The 17,430-nt window shown below is 48.0% G+C and overlaps 1 protein-coding gene across 7 annotated transcripts; it reads left to right on the plus strand.

Annotated features, from left to right (window-relative positions):
• Positions 1-965: 965 nt before the first annotated feature.
• Positions 966-10,569, plus strand: SPMIP5 (sperm microtubule inner protein 5). 7 transcript variants are annotated; one of them, XM_001497682.7, is made up of 7 exons: positions 966-1,300; positions 2,847-2,912; positions 5,210-5,428; positions 6,852-7,038; positions 7,556-7,653; positions 7,773-7,942; positions 10,426-10,569. In XM_001497682.7, the coding sequence occupies exons 2-6, from the start codon at positions 2,858-2,860 to the stop codon at positions 7,916-7,918; spliced, it is 705 nt and encodes a 234-aa protein (XP_001497732.3). In that variant the 5' UTR covers positions 966-1,300; positions 2,847-2,857; the 3' UTR covers positions 7,919-7,942; positions 10,426-10,569. The 7 variants fall into 7 exon arrangements, with proteins under 7 accessions (XP_001497732.3, XP_070116538.1, XP_014588913.1 ...); XM_014733427.3 differs by having other exon boundaries at positions 974-1,256; XM_005602206.4 differs by lacking the exon at positions 966-1,300 and adding an exon at positions 1,373-1,552.
• The last annotated feature ends 6,861 nt before the right edge of the window (positions 10,570-17,430 follow it).

Below are 17,430 nucleotides of genomic sequence, written 5' to 3' on the forward strand. Positions count from 1 at the left end.
TCTTTTTTTTTGCACTCTGAGTTTGTAAATGGAATTACAGATAGATCATTACTGACCCTCCCCCTCCACCCCACGGCAGGTGGAGATTGCTTTATTAATTTTCATTCCAACAAGACTGGCCTCTTTGTTTGCTGGAAACCAAGGCTCCATCAATGTCCATGAGCCCCTTTTCCCTCTAGGCTGGAAGAAAGCAGTCTAGCCAGAGAAAAAGAAAGGCAGATAAGCCGGGGTGGCCACCAACAACTCCACTGCACCGGAATGAAGGTCGTGAAAGAAAAGCAGAAGGCCTAGGAGAAGAGCTTTGCCCTCTGGTATCCTGGCAGGCAGGCCACGCTGGCGGCTGCATCTAGAACCTCGGGTGTGTTCCATGCTTGGTGTCTGGGGCACCCTCCAAAGTTGGCTCTAGAAGCTTCTGGATAGCCTGAGGTGGGGGTCTTAGAAAGCTGAGAGGGTATAAATGGGTTCTTCCTCAGTGGGTAGCTCCATCAGCCTTCACCTGAAGGTCACTCCCCAGGAGGGCTGAGGTAGGGAAGGCTCCTGAGGTGCAGTGAGTCAAACGAACGAACAAGCGCCACTGGGAAAGCAGTGCAGTCAGGCCTCGGTGGTTTCCTTCTCTGGGCAGGAGCGGCTGGGACTAGCAGTCTGTGCACTGCGGCCCTCTGTCGGGGTCCCAGAGCGGGCATCCTGGTTTCACTCCAATGAGGGGAAAGTTCAGGCCCCTTAGCTCCCATAAGCTGAGGATGGTTAGAAAGGAGTACCGCTCCACTTGCCCTGCGCCCCTTCCTTCCTTTTGGTGCATTGCCCACTTCTGCCCCTGGACCTGTTGTGTCATTTGGAAATCCCGTCCTTCCTAATAAGACACAGAAGGCTCGGGGGACAGGGCTGTGAGAAGCCCAGGGGAAGCTGCCAAGGACACAGGCCTCTCCTTCCCTCCCAGGCTCCTCCCCGCCCCCGGCGGGTCCGCTCCCCGCCCATAGCCCCGGGAGGAAGGCCTGTTCCCGCCAACCTTCCCGCTCCACCCCAGCCTCCCGGCCCAACCCAGGCCGCCCCTTGGGCCACCCCGTGTCCACAGCGGTAAACCGCAGCTTTGACCTTGGTGCCTTCGCATGCCCCTCCCCCTAATTCCAAACCCAGAGGGACCCCGCCCGGCTCGGGGAGACCATGCACCAAGAATGGAGAACAGCTTCGGAGGCCAACTACGTGGTGGGCAAATCCCTGGATTTCACGCCCCGAAGGGCGCTGAGCGAGGCGCAGGGGTGAGCGCCCCGCATTCCTCGGGTTCACCTGCCCGGGTGTGAGGGTGAGGAAAGGGAGGGGAGACTGGGCGGGGGGGTGGGGGGGGCCCTCCTCCGCCCCGCCCCGGGGGCTGAGCGCACAAAGGCGGGAGGCGGGGCGTAGGCCGGGCGGGGCGGGAGGCCCGGGGGCGACGGTCTAGGCCCGTCCAGGTGAGCGACGCGGGACGGGGCGGGGACGTGTCCGCGCTGCTGACCCCTCCCAGGCTCCCAGCCCCGGCAGCCTTCTGCTCCACGCTTCTCTCCTCTGCCTCCTCCAGGTGGGCCTCCGTACGGCATCCGCAGCTGCCCAGCCTACCACCCACCCGCGCCGTGCCGGGCGCCTCTGCTCCCCGGCGCCACACTTTGGGGCAACAAAATCCTGCCCTCAGAGTTTAGAGGTGGTCCATTCACATCTCCTTGCCGCAAGAACCCTCAAAGTAGTTACTTAACCTCTCTGTGCCTTATTTTTCTCATCTATAACATAGAGACTCAATGGGAACTAACCTTTAGGGCGGCTGTGAGGATTTAAGAATGCAGTCCTGCCTTCACCCGTGTCATAGCGAGTGTTCTATGAATGTCTGAACTGTTTAAAAAATTCCCATCATTGCTGCCTAGCCCTCACTGTGGCCCTCCCCTCTACCCCTGAGGCTGCTTATCCTGGCCACGTGGGCATCCCTTTTGAGACATGAACTGGCTGGGCAGGGTAGGACTTGGCAGCATCAACGGAAGCGAGATGCAGGACCTGGCTCATCTGGGGAGACCACAGGCCACCCTGGAGCGGGAAGGGGTCTGGCTTGGGAGCTAGCATCAACAAAAACGGATGCTCCAGTGGTCCACCCACCACCCTCTGCTCACCCACCTTGGACTCTAGGCCAGCTTTTGGGGACTTCTGATCCCTTCCAGCCAGAACTTGCTCTACTCCTTTGTTGCGGGGCTGTCCTGTACATTGTAGTGTGTTTAGCAGCATCCTTGACTTCTACTCACTAGATACTCTTAGCACCCCATCCTCCAGCACCCCATCTTCCAAAAATGTCTCCAGACACTGCCAGAGGTCCTGAGAGTGGGGTGGGGGTGGGCTGCAAAAATCGCCACTGCAACCTGATTGCACCTGGATAAAGAAAGGCCCTGGGGGTGAGGGTGCCTCATCTCTTCCCCTCCCCAAGGTTCCTGAGTCCTACATGGGGGATCCTAGGTCTTGCTCATCTTTATATTCCTAACCTCTGTCACAGCGGTGGCCAGTGTGTGTTCAGTTCATGATTGTTGGGTGGACGGATAGAACGTTGGGTGGATGTGAGGAGGGCCCCAGGGGAGGGGAGATGCTGGTGGGTGTTGATCTGCATACCTGTTATCTGAGTTAACCTAAATGGTGAAGGCCCCTTGGTATGGTGCCGTTGGTTTTATAACTGAAGGCAGTGATATCTGCTGGTTTTGTGTAAGATGGTGGTGCTGCCTCTCTGTCCCACCCCCTGGCAAGGTCATTCTACTCCCAAGGGCTCTAGCAAACACACAATGAGTTCCTGAGGCAGGGATGTCTGATGAGACAATTTCCTTCCCTCTTCCCTTCCTTAACAGAGAGAGAAATCATGGAGTCTTCCAAGACCTTCATGAGACAGCTGCCAATCACACCAGGCTACTGTGGTAAGTGGTGGTGTGCCCTGCAGCTGTGCCTGGCAGGAGAACCGTGGTCCGGGTCACTGTGCCTGCCTTGGCCCACTGTCCATGTCTGTCTCGCCAGGTGGGCCAGTACAAAGTACTAGAGCTTTTAAGAGACTTGCTGCGAGCACTCCTTTGCTGAAGATGGCTGATAACTGGGTTCTGATAAATGGCGAGATATAACAGGCCAGATCTCCCAGGACATGGCCTGGTATGTGGGAAGCCCTTAATTAATGTTGGTTGAATGCATTTGGACCAGGATAGACACAGTGCTAAGAGGATAGACACAGTGAATCCACTGAAGCCCTGTCGTTCTTCCCAAGCTGGGCTTTCTCAAATCTGGCTCTAGGGCTGTTCTTATGGTCCATCCTTCGTGTGTCCCTAAAGGGAGGGTGACCAACTGCCCTGGCTTGACCAGAATGGTCCCAGTTTTAGCACTGGAAGTCCTACTTCCTGGGAAACCCCTCAGTCCTTGGCAAACCAGGACAATTGGTCACCCCACCTAAAGGCTTCTTCTCCTCAGGCTTCTGGGCTACTAAGAATTTACTAAGTCACGTCCCCGTGACAACCCATAGGCCCTCAGCTCTCACCTACAGGTGTTCTTAGGAGAAGAGATCCGTGGAGAATATTCCAAGGTTGCCCAACCTCACTCTGGTCCTACTGGTTGGTTCTAGCAAACTGAGCGTCCGATCTCTGCTTGACCATTGTGTATGTGATTGTAAGTTACTCAGCTGTCTGTGGTGAGCAAACATTTCTATAAAATGGGTTTGTTAGTTCCTGAGGGCTGCTGTTTAAAACATGTTTATTTGCTCACAGTTCTGAAATCCAGGTGTGTGTAAGGCCACGCTCTCTCCAAAGGCTCTAGGGGAGGATCCTTCCTGCCTCTTCTGGCTTCTGGTGGCCCCAGGCGTTTCTTGGCTTGTGGCTTTGTCACTCCAATCTCTGCTTCCATCTTCACAGGACTCTTCATGTGGCCTTCTGCTTTGTGTCCCTGTGTCTGTGTTTCTCAAGTCTCTCTCTCCTTTCTCTTGTATGGACACCAGACGTTGGATTTAGAACCCACCCTAACCTAGGAAGATCTCATTTCCAAATCCTTAATTACATCTGCAAAGACCCTATTTCCAGATAAGGTCACATTCACAGGTACCAGGGGCTAGGAGTTGGATATATCTATCTGGGGGGCTCCGTTCAACCCACTACATGGAGTAATGATAGATTCCTCATGAGATTGTTTTTGGACATTAGCGAGACTCAATAAAAATAGCTTGTATTCCTTTGTGTGTGTGTGTGTGTGTGTGTGTGTATACAATTATAAAATATCTATAAAGATCAAAGTAGGCCCTAATAGAGGAGAAACCACTGTGGCAGAGCCCCTGTTATGGGGTCTCCCCCATGACATTAAGGTGTCTTTTCGTTGCCTAAGGGTTGGGGAGGCTGGATGGAGGATGGAGGACTTCAAGATCAGTCTAGTAATCAGATTCTTCCAGAGGCAGCTTCTTGCAAGGTGCAGGGGTGGAGGTCGCTGCTTGCAACTCTGAAGTCAGCTTTTCTTTACCTAAAGGCAAAGCAAACTGCTGGGCTTCAATCATGAGAGTTACTTACTTATTTATTTTCCACTTTAAAACCAAGTTCTTAACCCGTTTTTCCTCATTTGTTGTTTTTAAAAAAGGTTTTGTTGTGACGATATTATAGTACTTAGGATTCAGCATCCCGTTTAAATAAATAGTTGTGTTTTACCCTTACTAATTGTAATGATTATATGTTATTTTGTGGGAAATGGTGAAAAATTGTTTTAGGGGTGGGTCTTTCAGATAATGAATTTACCTTTTTGTGTAATAGGTCTCTGCTTTTCATAAGCCCGCAATTTCCCGATGGTCCGACAAGAAAGATCCCAAATTGCATTTGGGAAGTGTCAAGGAAAATAAGCTTTCTCTCTAAAAAGAAGAATAATTTCAATTACTCCTCAGACTATCATTTTGGCCCATTAAATGCTTTCCCCATTTGCCGTGCAGGCTGACATCAGGGGCTTTGCTATCAAAGAATATTACTGTCATCTCCTTTGTTGAAACGGGCCTTCCCTCCCTAGCTCCAAGGTCGTTTTTTGTGGCCTTGGGAGGGCTCAGCTGCAGTGGAAACAACAGTACTGCTTGTATTAATGGCCTTTGGAAGAATGCAGTGTGGTTGGCCAAGGAAGAAATGCCAAGGGGTGGGCTGGGCTTCTGGGGAGTTTAGGCAGGTTCTAAATCCCTTGCTGAAGGCTGTGATTCCCTCGACTCTTGCAGGCTTCGTGCCGTACCTTAGCTGCGAGGGAACCTCCAGCGAGAACAACATGTCCCACTGTCTGAAAACCTTCCAGGAGATCACACAGCGATATAAAGACCAGCTGGAGGAATTTCACTGCTCGGTCGCCGCTGCCCCGAAACTGAAGCCCATCTGCTCTGAGGAGACGGTCCTGCGGGCCCTGCACCAGTACGAACGGCAGTACCACCCCACGAGTCTGGGTACTGGCTCCCAGAAACCAGCCCCGCTTCCCCGCCAGGCCCCAGGTCCACTGAGCTGCCCCAGGGAGCACAGAGTCCAGCACGGCTCCAAATCCCCAGGCAGCAGTGCAAAATGGAAAGGCTCAGTTTCTTAAATTGAGAAAGAAACATTTCCAGGGGGAGGGGGACACAGGTCGGGGGAGAGGGTGCTGGGAACTCAGACCCCTGGGCAGACGTTCAGACACCAGCTTCTGTCTCAGTAGGTACCTCATTTTAGTTGCTTCCTCTGTGCCAGGCGCCATGATTTCATCAACCACCCACAACAACCCTCTGAGGTTGGTACCACATTCCCTTTTCAGAGATGGGAAAGCGAGGCTTCCAGAGGTAGTGTCCTAGTCTGGGGTCAGACCTGGGTTTGAAGCCAGCTCCTCCAGGTACCAGCTGGGTGGGAAGGGGTTTTTCACTGAATAACAACCACAATAACTGACAAAAACAACTGACGATGTGACTGTATAATGTTAATAGTCACAACAATGTTTTGCCCTCGATCATTTTTAAGGTCTAAAGACCTATAGGAAATGTGATGGACGGATTACCTTTGTTATTATTACTATCATTGTTTGGGGACTTTTCAGGTACACGTGCTAACTCACATGTTTCTTAGGCTTTAAAAATTTCCAAGCCATTCCAAAGAATATCTGCGTAAGAGTTTGGAATTTAGCCCAGCTCTGCAACTATTTGCTGTGTGACCTGGGGCAGGTTGCTTCCCCTCTCTGGGTTACATACAGTTCCTTCATCAGAGCAGGGAAGGATGGACTAGGTGCTCCCTGGGGTGCCTTCCAGCTCTGAGGTTCTGGGGCTCAGTGGCCTAGTTCGATTCTTACCGGGTGAGGCAGATGGGGCAGTAATCTTTCATCTCTCAAATGTGAAATTGCCGGAGGCCATCCATCCAGCCAGCCAGAGTTGTCTGTGACCTGAAGGCAGGCTCCCGGTCCTGAGCCTGACGTGCTTTCTCATGACCTGGATGCTTCCCTTGATCCCCTTATGTAAACTGTCAAAGAGCAATGTCTGAAGCTTTTTCACTAGTCTGAGAAAGGAGCGGGATCTGTGTAGGAGCTAGAATTTGAGAATCAGACAGACACGGGTTTGAATCCCGGCCCTACCACTTCCTTGCTGTGTGACCTTGGGCAAATCTCTCCTAGCCTCTTCAGGGTCTCAGTATCCTCCATAATAAAGTGGAGAGGATAGTGGCACCAGTGTCTTACAGTTTGTGAGAGAATGACGTGAGAGATGATATCGAAACCCCTTACCGAGGTGCTGGCACCCAGAATGTAGAGGCCAAGGGGCTCCCCTGGGGCTCACTGTTGGGATGCCAGCTAACTTGAGAGCACTGCCCACCCTGTGGCTTCTCAAAGCCCTCAGGGAGCATGGTGTCTTTTTACAGAATGCAAGTACGTAAAGAAACCTCTCCAGGAGCCTCCGATCCCTGGCTGGGCGGGCTACCTGCCGAGAGCCAGGGTCACTGAATTAGGCTGCGCCACACGGTACACTGTCATGGCCAGAAACTGCTACAAGGACTTCCTGGACATCACAGAGCAGGCCAAGAGAGTGCATCTGAAGCCATATGAGGAGTGAGTCTGGCCTGGGGTGTAACCGCAGGTGACAGGATCCAGGGGAAGAAGAGATCTCTTCCCAGGGTTTCGGGGATGCCCCCAGCTCAGCACTAAGACTGCTTTTGTGTCTGACTGGTTTTACAGAAGGGGCCTTGTTTGTAACTGTACAGCCTTCCCAGTAGGCAGACACCCTCTGCTCCCCACCTGCGCCCACATTCTCCAGAAGCCCTGCTTGTGGCCTTTGCTGGTTTGCAGGGAGAGGCTGGGAGTAAAACCAACAGGGCCGCCTGTCCTGGCAGCAACCTAAGGCCCAAGGGTGCCAAGGGAGGGAGATGGTAGGGTACTGCATGGGGTGGTTCTTGTGGCCTCAGTTTTCCCTTCTGTAAAATGGAGATGATAATCCTTACCTTTAGGATAAATTGTAAGGATTAGAAGTAAACATCCTGTGCTCACAGAGGACCCGCACAGATCATATTTATTCTTAGTTGTATTATTAATAAAAGGAGTAACTCTATGTCTTTTGTTCTTACTTTAGAATATACAGAGTTAAGTCCACACAACCTCCTCCTGCTCCTCCAAAAATTTTGCAGCACGAAGGGCTGCTGCCAAAATATCCGGATTTCTCTGTTCCAAGTAAGGGAGGACTCTCTTTCCTTCCTACTATTTTTAAAAAGGGGATGAAATGTTTGCAGTAGCTTCTCTGCTTAGCTGGGCCACCTGTCTGCAACTTTTGGGGATGGTTTCTCTTCCAGGTGGTAGCTGTCCCGCCCTTGGAAAACCCCTGATAGAGGATCCCAGCCCTCCAGTGACGTATGGCAGTACTGACAGACCGAATCTGTCACGCAGTAGGAAGATTTATCTAGAGCCGCTGTCCTCAGCAAAGTATGCAGAAGGCTAGCAGCAGAGAGCCTCCGAGGGAGAGGTGAACTTTTAGGGGGGCTCAACAGCTTACTGTTCTCACGTGAGAATCAGCCTCTCACCCACAGCCCAGCAGGCACTAGGACATTTCATAACATAAGAATTCTTTTAACTGCCGTCTGCACCCTGACTGGTTGGCAACAGCGTGTGATTAATGTTGAAGACCTTTTATTGTCCTTTGGGAATAAAGAGGATCCTTCTCAGCATGCTGAAGGTTTCTCTGGTTTTTTTCCAGGTTATGTTGACCTCAAGAATTCCGGGGTGGGGCCCCTCTCTTCCTGACTCTCAAGATAACATGGTGCTCCCGGACCAGGCTCTGACTGAAGCCCTAGCCCAGCCCCCTAATCAGTCGGTCCTTGTCTGCCATCTTGGGTGGTGGCTGGCAGTTCGCAACACTGCACAGAGACCACACACACCCCAACCCAGATTTTTCAGAATCCCAGTCCCCAGGAGAGCCCAGCTTGGCAGGCGCCAGCTGTATTAGTTTCCTAGTGCTGCTGTTTGCTTACACAAACAGGACAAAATTGGTTTCTTGCAAAACGGTGGCATAAGACAACAGAAATTTATTGTCTCATGGTTCTGGAGGCTAGAAGTCTAAATGCAAGGTGTTGGCAGGGCCGTGCTCGCTCTGATCCTTAGGGGTGAATCCTTCCTTGCCTCTTCCAGGCTCTTGGTGGTTTGCTGGCAATCCTTGGGGTTCCTTGGTGCGTAACTCCAATCTCTGTCTTTATCATCTCCTGGTGTCCCCCTGTGTCTCTGTGTGCTCCCATGACTGTCTTCTTATAAGGACGCCGGTCACATTGGATTAGGGTCTACCCTACTCCATTATGACCTTGTCTTAACTTAGCTGATTACACCTACAATGACCCTATTTCCAAATAAGTCACATTCGGAGGCACTGGGGGTTAGGACTTCAACGTCTGTTTTTTGGGCGATGCAATTCAAGCCGTAACACTGGCTAACGTCCTCTTGCCACTGACAGGCACTCTCTCTGACCTCACTCTGCAGCCATTGGCACTCAGAAGAAATTGAAAGCAGCTTCTGGGGCAATGAGGCCGTTGGCATCAAAAGGCTCAAAAATGTGCAGAGCCAACAGAGGCAGCCAGCTACTCCTGGGAGTTTTTCCCAGGGCGGGAATTTTCGCCAGGGTCCCCCCGCCCCCAGGGTTCCATGGGTAGAAATTAGGAGTCAAACCTTTGACTTTGATTGGAAAAAAGTTACGCCTTTGTTTTCACTCACCTCCAAGGGGAATTTAGTATTGTCTTCATTTACGAGTGTAGGCAACAAACCACGGCCGCTCTGTCACCCGAACCCAGTAGAAGTCGCAGATCTTTCCATTTCATATTTGTTGCAAACAGCTTGAAGTCGTGTTACTGTTGATCACTACTTTATAATTATTGTAGTTATTAGGGCTCCTATATTTACTTTCTAAAATATTGTTATTCAATATATGCATAAAGAGACTCATATGGCTATTTCACAAATTTGTTCTTTTTAATATTTTGATACTATTTCAATATAATTAGTTTCTTTTGTAATCTCATGTATTTATACATTTAAAAACATTATTCTGAGAAGAGGTTCACAGGCTTCACCAGACAGCCAGAGGGGCCCTGGCACAGAAGTGGTTAAGAATCCTTGTCCAGGGAAACAACCAAGGGTGTGTGTAAAGGGTGATTTTTCCTACAAAACAAGGCAACAACCCAACCCCGTGGGACGTGGGATTACAGTACATCCCATTATTAAAAAATAACGTGACAGAAGAATACTGTTGTGGAAGAATATTTATGATACAGTACATGAAAAGAGCAGCCCATAAAACTGTACAATAACGGCAAACCCATGTGGACACACACACATATTCACACACTATAATACTGTTTTTTGTTTATTAAAAAAGAGAGGAGAGCTAGATAGAGCTAACCCATAATGCTACCAGTGGTTATTTGGATGATGGTGCTATTGGTCATTTTTATTTTCTTGTTAGTGTTTTTTCCAATTTTCCACAGCCAACAGGTATTACTTTTATAATCAGGAGAAAAACGTTATTTTTTACATCCTTCTGTGAATTGATTAAAAGATATTTTAATCTTTTAGAGATTGTATGCTTAAAGGAAAAAAGCCACATCTCAATAGAAGGTAGCAGTCTCTTCAAAGAGCTTGGCAAAGCTCAGTGAATAGTCAGGATTTTTTCCAGCTTTCTTAAAACACTGGGAAAGTGACTCCACAGTCCCAGGAAGGAAACTGGGAGATAGACAGACCCCTCGCCTGCCTGGGGCGGTGTGGTCCAGCCTGCTGCAGCTCTGCGGGCCCCTCTGAAGTGAGTGACACGGAAGGTATATCTGCTGTGTCCCCTCTCCCAAACCCACAGAGTTTGCCGATGACTGCTCTAGGCTCAAGGTTATTGAGGTCATTGCCCATGAAATTAAGGGGTGCCAGGATTAAAACGACTCCTTCTAACTGCCCTCATCTTGATCTCATCCACAGGATCATATCGTGGATCACTCTTGAAGTCACTGGCTAATTCATTTGGCACCAACCTTTTAAACATGGCTTGAGCTGTAAAACGAAAACAAAAAACAACCACCCAATGACAGAGGTAACAAAATTGAATAAAGGCAATTTAAAGAATTGTTTAATAGTATCTAATTCCCCTACGACTTCATGATTAAGATCACCGAGTTCAATGTGCAAATCTGTAACTCCTTTTGTTGAAGCAGTTCCGCATCACGAGTCTTTTTCTTAATCTTTATCCTTTCTGTTTCTCCCTAGCCTATAATTTCCCAAGCGTCGTCTGTCGGGGCAGGTAGAGAGGTGATTTTACTGCACAGCAAATTATCATTATTAGCACAAGCTGCATCTGTAATGAGCTCATTCTTGCCGCTAAAAACAATTCCATTACCTGATAAGACACAATTCCCTGAGTCTGGAAATGCTAAAGAGACAGAGGGTGCAGGTTTGTATATTTTCTTATGACAACGAGGCCTTTTGTTGGGACAGTTTGACTTTCATGGCAATTAAAGTGCTCCTTTGAGGTCACTTCTTTCTCTGTCTGTGCAAGAATTGACAGTTCCCCTAGAGGCTGGATGTTGGGAGAGGATGCTCCGGTTCCTGCCCTCACTCCCCAACTCACAGAATAGTGGCCGGCTGGCTCTGTAGAGGATCTCAGTCACGGCTCTAACTTTGCTCCAGCACAGCTGTGAAGTGTGTGGCCAGGAGGCAGACTCTCTGAATTCAGATCTGCTTTTTTCTGTCTGTGTGACTGTGGAAGCTCTCCTTACCCTCTCTGAGTCTCAAATTCCTATTTTGTAAAATGAAGATGACAAAAGAGCCTACCCAGTAGTGTGGGTATGAAGATCAAGCGATGAAGTGGGTAAACCTGGCCCACACCAGCTCAGTAAATATTGTCGTCAATTACCATTGGGGTAAAAGGAGCTGGGGAAATTGCTGACATGGGTTAGGCTTTGGAGCGTGATGTCTTGGAGCCCACACAGTGAGTTATTAACAGAAAAGGGTTCAGGACCCAGGGCTCCTGGCCCCTAATGACATGCTCTTCTCACCACCGTCCTTTTCTTTTGGGGCTTCCGCCCTGTGAGGCGGGCAGACCAGGTGTGGTTGGCCAATAACAAAGCAACAGCAGCAGCTGCTCATGAACTTGCTTATGTCAGGCTCTGGTCTAAGCCCCTTTCCTAGAATAGCTTATTTAATTAGTGTAAGTGTTTTTATCTTAAAGATGGGGAAACTGAGGCACACAGAGGTTAAGCAGTTTGCTCAGGGTCACACAGACAGTAAGCAGCAGAGCCAGGATTTGAACCCAGGCAATCTGAGGCCAGTGTCTGCACATGTAAACTTCATGTCACGCTGCCACATCCCATGGGCCTCCTCTGTGGCCATTGTCACAGGAACACGAAGTACTTGTAAACGAGTCATGGTTTCAACATTGAATCAATTCAGAAAGAAAACAGATGAGAGGATAAATGAGAAACACAACAGTAGAATGGATGCAACAGAGCCAGTAAAGTGGGGTTCAGGGTGTTGAGACCTGGGCTTTGGGGTTTGTGCCACGTAACTGCTGAGTGATCTTTAGAGAGAAACGTAACCACTCCAAGCCTTTAGTTTTCTGTTATAAAATGACAGTCCCTTCCTCATGAGATTTTTGGGAGGATTAAGTGGGATAACGCACACAACGAGCATGGCATGGCATTTTGCAGGCATAAAACTCATAGGCCCTCTGCCCCCTTTTGACCAAGCTAAAGGCACTAGAAAAAAATGATGAAAAGGCAGAAGTCAAAAGGTTCGATTAAGGCTGAAGACTGGACGGCCTCATCGCCCCGCCCTGCTCCTCGGCCTTGCTCATCAGCCTCCTGTCCACCCTGGCAAGAGTTTCAAGAGTGGGGTCCTGGCTCCTTCTTTCCCAGAGGCCTCTGTGTTCCTTAAGCAAATTACTCCCCCTTCCCCAAATATCCAAAGTTTGCCCTGGTGCCAGGCCTAGAGTGAGCACAAGGGTGAGCTGTCATTAGGTAAGATGGCCCAGGCAGGCAGAGGCCCCATCTGCTGCCTCCTTGACAGCCTTTTTTTATCAGCTGAGAGGGTGGGTGTGTGGAGCGAGTAGGACATACCAGCCTCCATCAGTCTTCTAAAATGAGGCCCCCTTCCAAGAAAAAATACAGGTGGCCCCCCTAAAGGAGGCTGATGTATCCCCAGCAAAAGCCCCATGCCCCTGTTTGGATTCAAGCCGGATTTGTCTGGATGCTCCAACGGCTGGGAAGGAGCGTGCACCCTGCCTTTCCTGACCAGCCTGGGCTACCATCAGAAAGGGGCACAAGGCACTCCAAGGCCTGGAGAAGCTGGGCACCCAGCCTCAAGGTCCTTCAGGCCTTGTTTCTGATGTGTGTGTGTGTGTGTGTGTGTGTGTGTGTGTGTGTGTGTTCTCCTGAAGGTCACACCAAGGGCAATTCTCCCAGGGCCTTTCCACCTGGCTGCAGCTTTCGTCCTCCTGCAGTCCCAGCCTCCACTCCAGGATCTGGGTGTCTGTCAGCTGGTAAGAGACCCCTTGCCCAATGCCAGTTTACCTAAAACCGCTTGCATTTGCTTAAACTCTACCCAATTTTGGTGAATGCTTAAAGTATTTTTTGACCTATTTGTCTGACTTATTTTATAATTCATGCACACATTTATCACATCTGCTGTTTTGTGGAGGTTGGGGTTCTGTTTTTCTTGGTTGTCCATTTATCCTCGTTTTATCTACTTATGAATGCTTTGAGGACCTATTAGATTTATTGTCGTGAATGCAGTGTTTTATTTGAATGCTACCCCAGCCTCCTGCCCTGAAGGCACCAACCCTTTTAACAGGACGTATATTACTGAGGCCCTTCCTTCTAACCCAGAGGTTGAAAACATTTTCTGTGGAGGGCCAGATAGTCAATATTTTAGGCTTCACAGGCCATCTGATCTCTGTTGCAATGACTTAATTCTGCCATTGTAGCAGGAAAACAGCTGTAGACAACATGTAAATGAGTGTGGCTGTGTTCCAAAAAAACTTTATTTATAAACCCTGAAATTTTAATTTCATACTATTTGCACCTATCATGAAATAGTCTTCTTTTGAATTTTTTTAAAAAACTTAAAAAAATGGAAAACTCTTCTTAGTTGGAGGGCTATACAGAAATAGGTGGCTCATGGGCCCTCATTTGCCAACCTCTGTTCTAAACCACAAATTAACCCAAGGGGATAATGCTAGCCAGGATCTACTTGTGAGTGGTTTATTTTGTAAGCAATATGGGTCAAGCAGGTACCCTTTTGAGAGAGACCCCTTTGGAGGATCTGGGAAACAGAACCCCCATGTGCCCCAAACATTGCGATGGTAGCTCAAACCTGCTGCCAGGAGAGAGGAGCACAAGGGTGATGTGGGGCTCAGATGAGTTGGGAGAAAGCCTGCAATTGCGAGAGAGAAAAGGTAGAAACAAAAGCCTGTAGAGGCTTTTCATACCCTGCATTAAAGTTAAAATCTAATTTAGATGAAAATGGATGCATAGAAATTAAACGTGCGTGCGAGGTGTTCATCGTCAACTTGTGCACCCTGTAACGATAGCTTTACCAAATTTATTCCCTTGGCTTGAAAATAAAGATGCTTTTTGAAATTTGATTTTGTTGTTTTGCAAATTGTTTTAGCTTTGTGAATAGTGCAAACTCCATTTCTGATCTGCCTCAAACAAAAATAGAGCATTAAAGTGTTTAAGATTCAATCAAAGGCTTGCTGTGAGTGGCCCAATATTAAAATAACAGAAAAATCAATTCAATTTTTATTTTGAACATGATTTGTCACAAATAGCATTCTAATAGATAACACTGATTATATGGTAGCAAATGTAATTTATATATACCGAACTCTACGCCTTTGTCAGAGTCATCATTAAGGAATTTGACACGTATGCTGGAGAACAATAAATGTCAACTGAAATATATACCAGTTAGATATAAATGGGATGATGAAATGAGTGATGCTGGCACACGCTATACTTATAAGTAATAATATGCATCTAAAATAGCTTGCGTTTTCAAACAAGAACTCTTTTTATGTTGTCATTTAAAATATCTCATATTTCTGAAGGTCAGGAATAAATGGTACTATTAGCATTAAAAGCTAGTAAAAGAAAAAGTAATTTGTTGTTCATTTAACATAACATTTTACGAAATAGCTTTGCAAAGTATTCATTTTTTCTCCCTATGGAGTCTGAGAAGACAGGATGAAGATGCCTGGTTCTTAACGGAGGGCGTTTTATGGCATCTTTGTTAACTGTTAACATCTTGATTCAGTGAGATCTTTGTGAAATTACCTGGTTTGTGCCTGGGCAGGTAAATGCTAAGAAATAAAGCTGTTCGGTCCTCATCAGTGCCATTTGGTATGGGGATGACAGCGTGACACTGAGGACAAGTGGCAAGGCTGTCAGAGACTGAAGATGGAGAGTTTCAGTGTGACAGACACAGGTCCCCAAGAGAAAGAAGAGGGAGGCTCTTGTGTGTGTCTTGGGAACAGTGGCAGAGAAATCAGGATTTGAATCCAAATACAGTTGTGGACCATCTTGGGGTCATAAAAACCCACTCAGTCACCTTTCACAAGCAACCCTTCCTACCAACCACAGGCCCTGAACTCCAAATTATTGTAAACCTCCCTCTCTCCTTTTCCTCTTAAATTTGGATAAAAAATTAAAACTACAAAAAAATAACACTGACAAAACACCATTATAACCACCACCTGCAATTAACAAAGATGAACCCTTTGTCATATTTGCTTCAAATCCTTTTGTAATGAAAAATGAACATAACATTACTCATAAAGAAGGATTCCAAACGTCCATGTTTTGATATTTTGTACCACATGTGCAGAGAGTAGTATTTTGTGAATAAAAATCTATATAAATGGTAATTTCTGTATCTAAATAGTATCTTCCTGATACATACTTTTCTTCTCAACATGACATTTGGGGGATCTACCCGTGTTGATCCGTATGGACCCTAGTTCCTTCTTTTCCAGTGTCAAAGTGATATTTTGGACGATCTGATGGGTGTAGATGTCATGTCATTGCTTTCGTTTGTATTCCTCTGATTGCTAGCGGAGACGAATAGCAAACTTTTATTATTCAGGTTTCTCGTTGTGCATTGCCTGTTTATGTCCCTTTGTCCATTTGTTTATGGGGCTGTCCTCTTCTTTATGTATTCTGAATACTAACTCTTTGCTGTGTCCACTTTAGACACCGTCTCTGAGGCTGCACTTGTCTTTGAGCTTTGTCTTTGGTGTCTCTGTTACTCTTAAAGAACGATCGCCCTTCCTGCTTCGTTTACTGGCTGTTTATCATGTGCCAGACACTGTACTAATGCTTTATCTCATTTAATCATCACAGCCACCCTGTGCGGGAGGGCTCCTGTCATTCCTGGGTAGGTGTTGGGTTGGAGAACTCAGATACTACAGGTAGGAAGAGAGGAAGCTGGGATTCAAGGCCAGCTCCGCTGCAGAGCTGAGCGTGTAAGCCCTGTACCACACTATGAGAACTGTAAGAGTAAAGATTAGAGTCTTTACAAACTCCTAGAAGGAAACACATATGATGGTACTCAAATCTGGCTGTACAGGTCCCGGGAAGTTCTAGAAAGCACTGGTGCTGGGCCACACTCCAGAAATTCTGAGTGGTCCTGGGTGTGTCCTGGCAGGGGGTTTTCTTTTAAATATCTCCAGTCAATTCTAATACACAGTCAGGGCTGAGACCTCTGTGCTGTCATTTGTGGTTTTATTGGGATCTAGGAAGCCTAGTAGGTGTCGGACAAGGACGGCACCAGGCAAGATTTTAAATGCTATATAGGGCTTCAAGAAAAAAATTTCAGAAAACACAAGGAAAAAGGAGAATGAAAGAAAAATCCCAAGGTACTGAGCTCAAGCACGTCAGTTCCGCTATGATTTCGAGGCACGCCTGCAGAGGGAAGGGAGCGCTCCTTCTGCTCTCCTTCTCAGACTCTCAGTGGATGAATCGCCTGTAGTTCTCTTCAAACACCAGCCACCGCTGTCATGATGCCATGCATGGAATTACTAAATAAAGCCCTTTCTGGATTCTAAGACTTGAACAGTGAATACTCTCACTCCTACCCAACAGGTGCATCCTACACCACCATCCCCCAGGCCCTGAAACTGACACCCTCTACCTGCCACCAGCTATGTAGTCAGTGGGGCCCCAGGAACAAGTGAGCAGGTGAGCCGGGGGCTGGTGGGAGGCCATTCGTCAGGGAGGCCAGGCTGGAAGGACCACACTCTGCAGAGGCCCCAGCAGCTCTGCCTGCGGTGGCACTGAGTCCCCCAGGATCTGGGCACAGACCCCACTGCTCATTCACCTTGAACGGAGGCCATGCAGGCTGTGGCCCTATCCAGCTCAGGAAGGAAAGTCAGAAACCTGGGCCTGGCGGCCCCACCGGGCCCTGACCATGTGTGAGTTCAGGTGGTTAGAGGCCTCTGGGCAGCTCCTGGGGTTACAGCACCTGCAGAGCCTGCCACATGAGAGCTGGGCCCCAGCCGGCCAGGTATAGCCCTGTGAGCAGCTGCCCCAGACCCTCCAACTGACTTTCTGTTTTCTCCCAGGAAGAGGGATAAATTGGGAAGATATCTGAATATGAGAGAATATTCCAATTTTCTTAATATTAAAGAACTCTTTAAAGTAAAGATTATATTAAAAAGATGCCTAAAATTGGCAAACAACTTGGACAACTCACCGAGGAAGAAATACAAAGGGCCTATCAAACATTGAAAACATGTTCACTCTCGTTCATAATAAAACAAACGCAAATTACAATTTAAGGAAAAGCACTTTTATGTACCAAATCGGCAAAAAGTTTGATAATTCACCACGTTGGTGAGAGTGTGCAGTGCTCGCCTGTTAGAATGAACCATATGAAATTGCCAGCATTGACCTTTTTGGTCTACGAGAGTGGCAATTTCATATGGTTCAACCT

Source organism: Equus caballus, chromosome 1, assembly GCF_041296265.1.
Source record: "Equus caballus isolate H_3958 breed thoroughbred chromosome 1, TB-T2T, whole genome shotgun sequence".
Lineage (NCBI taxonomy): Eukaryota > Metazoa > Chordata > Mammalia > Perissodactyla > Equidae > Equus > Equus caballus.